Source organism: Phaethon lepturus, unplaced genomic scaffold (assembly GCF_000687285.1).
Source record: "Phaethon lepturus isolate BGI_N335 unplaced genomic scaffold, ASM68728v1 scaffold42868, whole genome shotgun sequence".
In the NCBI taxonomy this organism is placed as follows: domain Eukaryota; kingdom Metazoa; phylum Chordata; class Aves; order Phaethontiformes; family Phaethontidae; genus Phaethon; species Phaethon lepturus.
This window is the reverse complement of record NW_010557678.1, coordinates 24,863-29,974: the sequence shown is the minus strand read 5'-3', so window position 1 is coordinate 29,974 and position 5,112 is coordinate 24,863. Positions and strand designations below refer to the sequence as shown.

General features: G+C 38.6%; 1 protein-coding gene across 3 annotated transcripts in view; it reads right to left on the bottom strand.

Moving 5' to 3' along the window:
* CREB1 (cAMP responsive element binding protein 1) overlaps nt 1-5,112 on the bottom strand; it is a 15,756-nt gene that overhangs the window by 4,282 nt on the left and 6,362 nt on the right. For 2 of the 3 annotated variants that reach the window (XM_010292827.1, XM_010292826.1), the window contains 2 exons: nt 2,882-3,024; nt 1,231-1,413 (listed from right to left, as the gene is read on the bottom strand). In XM_010292827.1, coding sequence (XP_010291129.1) covers nt 1,231-1,413; nt 2,882-3,024 — 326 coding nt within the window. The remainder of the gene's footprint in view (nt 1-1,230; nt 1,414-2,881; nt 3,025-5,112) is intronic. The other variant, XM_010292828.1, reaches the window with a different exon arrangement.

The window sequence follows — 5,112 nt, the reverse complement described above, 5'->3', positions numbered from 1 at the left end:
TGCTGAAGAAGAAGTCTTCACTTGTGCTTAATAACTTGATCTTGCTGTATTGCTGTGCTTCTTTGTCCCTTAGTATATTTCTTTTTACTTCTCTGTTTTTTGGGCAGTTTTAAGAAGATGGAAGGATGGAAAACAGTATTTCTAGCTATGTTCCAAATGTCTATCTGCAAAAGGAGAAACTGTATGTGTTAAGTATTTGGCACGGAAAAAAGGGTGTAGAAATGGAGCATTTACTCCAACAAGACAGAGACAGTGCAAGCTAGGCACTCAACTTCACTACTTCTCTAGAACGAACAAGGTCTTGGATTTCTTTTGTTTATTTATTGTAATCTAGGAGTGTGTTCTATTTGCCTGAGCTAGTAAAAAAATATACCACTCATGGTATATGGACCCATCACATGTCCTTAAGAACATAAAAACTGTAAGATCAATGAAACAACAGTATTTTTCTTGGCTATGTATTTTCACTGATGCCTGGAGACCTCTTTGCTGGGTAACTTCCAAATCACCTGCTTCACAATCATAAAAGCAGGGGTACACTTTTCTGTTATTTTTAATAAACAGAGTTTTTTTATACTCCTCAATTTTTAATAAACCAAAACATATATTTTAATACAATAAAAAAACCCAACTTATTCTAAGTTGAAGTAGCCTGGCTTGCTCCAAGTGGAGGGCTAGACCTAATGATCTCTTAAAGCACTTTCCTAAATGATTAAGTACTTGGTCACTAGTTACAAAAGCCACAACAGGAAGAAAGCATGATTTGTAATTGAAAAGAAGAAAAAATTACTAGTAAATTAAAGTGTCCTTAGAGAAAGAAAAGTATCAAACAACTTTCTTTCCTAAATTTAATGCTTTGCTTTAAATTATTATTGTTGCAGATAACTATCTGGGAGAACTCAGAACTCTAAAGTGGTATGAGTTTTTGCAGAACATATAAAAGGAAATCGTGGACAAAATGCAGGAAATACCCCATGGAAAATGGGGTAAAAAAAAATATTGTTTTAAGCAGTAAACCCAAAATATCCACAATTTTATCAATCTGAAGCAAAAGGCTCCAAGAAAATGTGACAAAGAGCTTTGTCCAGAATTTCCTTTAATCATTTTGGAGACTTACCTGTGCCAAAGCTGTTAATTCTGTTTCCTGACACATTTGCAGGAATTAGGTTGGCAATTTCTATCTGCATGGAGAAAATGTTATACAGAATGACTGGCTGTGAAGTTTCTCACCTTGTACAACAACTTGGTTGCTGGGTACAAGTATCTGTTGTCCATCTGTGGTCTGTGCATATTGTAAAATGGTGGTGCCAGGTTGGGTTGCAGCTGCATTGGTCATAGTCAATGTCTGGAGACCTTGTACTCCATCTGTGCCATTGTTAGACAATTGTATTGCTCCTCCTTGGGTAATAGCAACTGAAGACAAAAAAAATGGACACAGCATTTAAGACACTAATTTACTCATTAACTTACAGTATTAAACCTAGATATAAAAGAATACTGGTTTGAGTTAAATCCCTTGAACCCTTATACACCCTGAAATCAGACATGTGGCTTTAATGTACATTAAAGAAATCACGCTTTGAAAGTAAGTTTTTTGTGAGACACGTGTGTGTGTGGGGGGGGGCGCAAAAAAACACAGTCTAAAACACAAATTAGTTTATCTGATAAAACAGCATCACACAGAGAAGCTACAATCCTCCCCCAGGGAATACTTTTTAATTTGTTAGTTAAGATTTTCTTCTTGGTTGGTTTAGGTCTTTTCCTCAGACCTTTCTTTTTTCTTCTCATCTGAAATTCCTCTCCTCTTCCATGCTTTATGCCTTTCAGTCTCCTCTGCTGCTATTGCTATCCATTTTGTGTTTCACCTTCTTCTTGCTTTGGCATTTTTTTTCTTCTGATTGTATCCCCCTTTCTCTGTAACTTCCTCAGCACCTTCCTAGCAGTGTTTTCATTCACAAACGTCCAGTTTCACATAGTTGGTTTTTTTCCTTCAAGCAGTCTTACTCCGTTGGGGTTTTTTCCTTTCTTTCCCTCAATCCTGCCATGCAGGTGTACTGAGACATCACCCCTCATTGGTGATTCCACAGAATTTCACTGTGTTCCTATATACAGACAGACCAAAATCTCAAGTATCTGCACAAGCAGTTATTTTACAGTTATGTTAGGAAAGCAGAGTTAACCACATTAGTTTCAATAAAATTAAGTAGGGTATTAGGCAAGGTGGCTAAGGAGTAAACGGATACAAATTTTTCAAGAGATTTTAAGAGGAAGATGTAAACAAGTAGGTAGTTCTTCCTTTTATATATTTAATACTGTGTTTGTTTGTGTGAGACAGTATGTGAATTCTAGCTTTACTGCTGTACCCTCAATCCTTTAAGTCAAAGCACTGTATCTATAAAATCTAATGAATAAAGGAAACACAGAAATGTGTATTTATTACACATTTTAAATAAGGATGCTGAAGTTCTTATTTTTTCAGGACCTTCCAAAAATGTAAATGCAGACTGTAATGTTTTTTCTATTAATGAGGTTAAAATTTTGTGAACCAGGACTAATAATCTGCCAGGAAAAACCAGAAACTTCTGAACTACCTCATCTTGTTCCTGAAGTTAAAAAGTTTATAACAACATTATGGCTAATTCATATTTTGCCTCAGGATGCATTAGCTGCCCTAACTGGCAAGCAGTCCCAGAATGTTACTTGAGCATTTCAAATACTTACAATAAGAATGTGTTTAAAAGGCATGGTTATCAAAGAGTCAAATTAAAGTAATCTTATTTTCACCTCCTGCTTTATGCTAGTCCAAACAGTTATAGAAATAGTAGTTCTTCATCTTCTCATCCCCACTTACTAGCACCACTGAGAAATTCAGACTACATACTGTACTGCCCACTGCTGGTTTGGTAAATGGGAGTTGGCACCGTAACAGTGGCGATGGCAGGTGCTGCTGTTTCCTCTTCAGACTTTTCTTCTTCGATCCTTGGCACTCCTGGGGCGTCTGAGGACAAGTCATTCAAAATTTTTCTGGCAAAGACAGTGTGTTGTAGAGATTTTAATAAAAAATTGGGGGGAAAAAAAGTCTATTTGATACATAATGCTGGAGAAAACTGAGAAGTGCAGTAAGCCAGCAAGGAAAATATGGGTACATAATGAAAAACCCACACTATCTTCAAACTCTTATTGCAGAGTATTGTTCAAAGTGCCATGCACAGATGGGCAAGAGAACCAGCACAGAACAGATGTGCTTATCAACACAAGATACAGGTGCTTCTCAACCGGTTCTTTTCAACCCAAGATACAGCTATCACAACCTTCCCTTTTTCTTAAAAACATATTTCTCTCTCATTCATTTTTACTTGTTCCCTGCTTTTAGCCACATAAAGATTTTAAGAAAGTGAAAGTACGTAAAAACCTGTCTCCTCACTTAGATCAGGGGAACTGCTCTGTTTCAGAGACTGTAAAGGCCACAGCTAGAGACCTGAGTATAAAGGAAGTCAGCAGAAATGCTCTTAAAGAGCAACCACTTTATAATCTAACACCTGCCTGGGAGACAATACTGAGTGCTTTCACTGAAGTCACAGTTATGTTCACAGGTGCCCTGCCTGAGAAAGCCGTGAGATTAGCATGGATAAAGGAAAGAACAGTTTGTTTAATTAATTCCATGGGTTAAAATATCACTGCTACAGGTCCCACTGAACATGACTGTAAGACTGACCATAGCAGTTACTGCAATTTGCATAATTCAGACCAAACACTGTTTTTGTGTCTGTCCTCCCTCAGAGGACTATCAAGCCCTTTTCACTGCTGGCATATTCTATATGTCACTGCAAAATGCTACTTAGGTAAAGGGCAACATTTTTTGTAATTCTCCTCATATGTTTTCCTGTGGACTGTCACTAGAACTCAAAGTGTGATAAAGCAAACACAGCTGTAGACCCCAAGCTCCATTTCTTAAACACTCATTTCTTAAATAAGGCTCCTAAGGCTTTGGAAGCCGGAACATCTGTATGGAGCTGTTTGGGGGGAGCAGTTACTCTGCTAAGCTAACAGAGTTTTGCTGTTGCTGCTTTGACTCTGTGTGCATGCAGGAACCTCAGCATTGCACAAGCACTCCACTGTGCCAAGCATCACTTGGACAAATAAAAGCTCCCATCCAGACAGTCTGCAAGCTAGGTGTTAGACCAGAAAAACTAGTGGACAAAACAGATTAAAAAATATGGAGAGAGCAGGAGGGATGAGGAGTAGAACCCAAGAAGCTCAAAACAGAAAAGAAGAAACTAGAGCTCACCACTTTTTAAGCTCGTCAGATATGATCTGGTGGTTAAAATCTACCTTTGCCATCATAAAGATGGATTTAAGATAGAAGGTAAGGTGGTAGCTTTACAAATACAGGAGCTATGAATTGACATGGGGAACACATGACATACTTCAGTAGCAGTACTGAAGTAGAGTTTCTGAGGAAGAGGTATAGCTTTCAATTCTGGGAATCTATCTGCACCTCTCTTGTCTCAGGCCAGTTACAGCAGCTTGAGTAATGCCAACCAGGAACTCACTAAACACAGCTGTAGTCTGGCTCAGCCTTTCTGACATGACCCCTATGCCGGCCCAGATTCTGAGCTGTGTATACAAGTTTTACAATTACAAAGTTTTGCCAAGTCACCAGGATCTGGTTTAAAGACAGAGGCTGTGGTGTGGCATCAGTACGTGCAAAGGGGTCCACCTCAGTGAGAAGTTAGCATGCACAAGTCCCCTCTTCTCAGTTTTGCTGCTTGTTTACTTAGCTCCGTTGTCTCACAATATACAGCCATTCTTCCATATATAGTAAAAGCAAGTGCCTCTCTGCAGAAGCAGACTGCAAGGAAGTCTGCGGCAGCCTCGCTGTTAGCAACACTGCTTCTCACAAACAAAAATATCTTCCTAGATCTATTACGGCTAGGGTTCAGCAATGATTTTCACTATCTTCAGCAGAACAGCCTTGAAGGCTGCTGGAGAAGGTAGAAAATAATCTGCAAGTGCTAAAAAAAATGGATGAGATATGCTCAGGCCTAGAGTCTAGCTTATATTTCTAAGGCTATGCCCATGAAGAAAAAAGAAGCCTAAGACTTTTCCAAA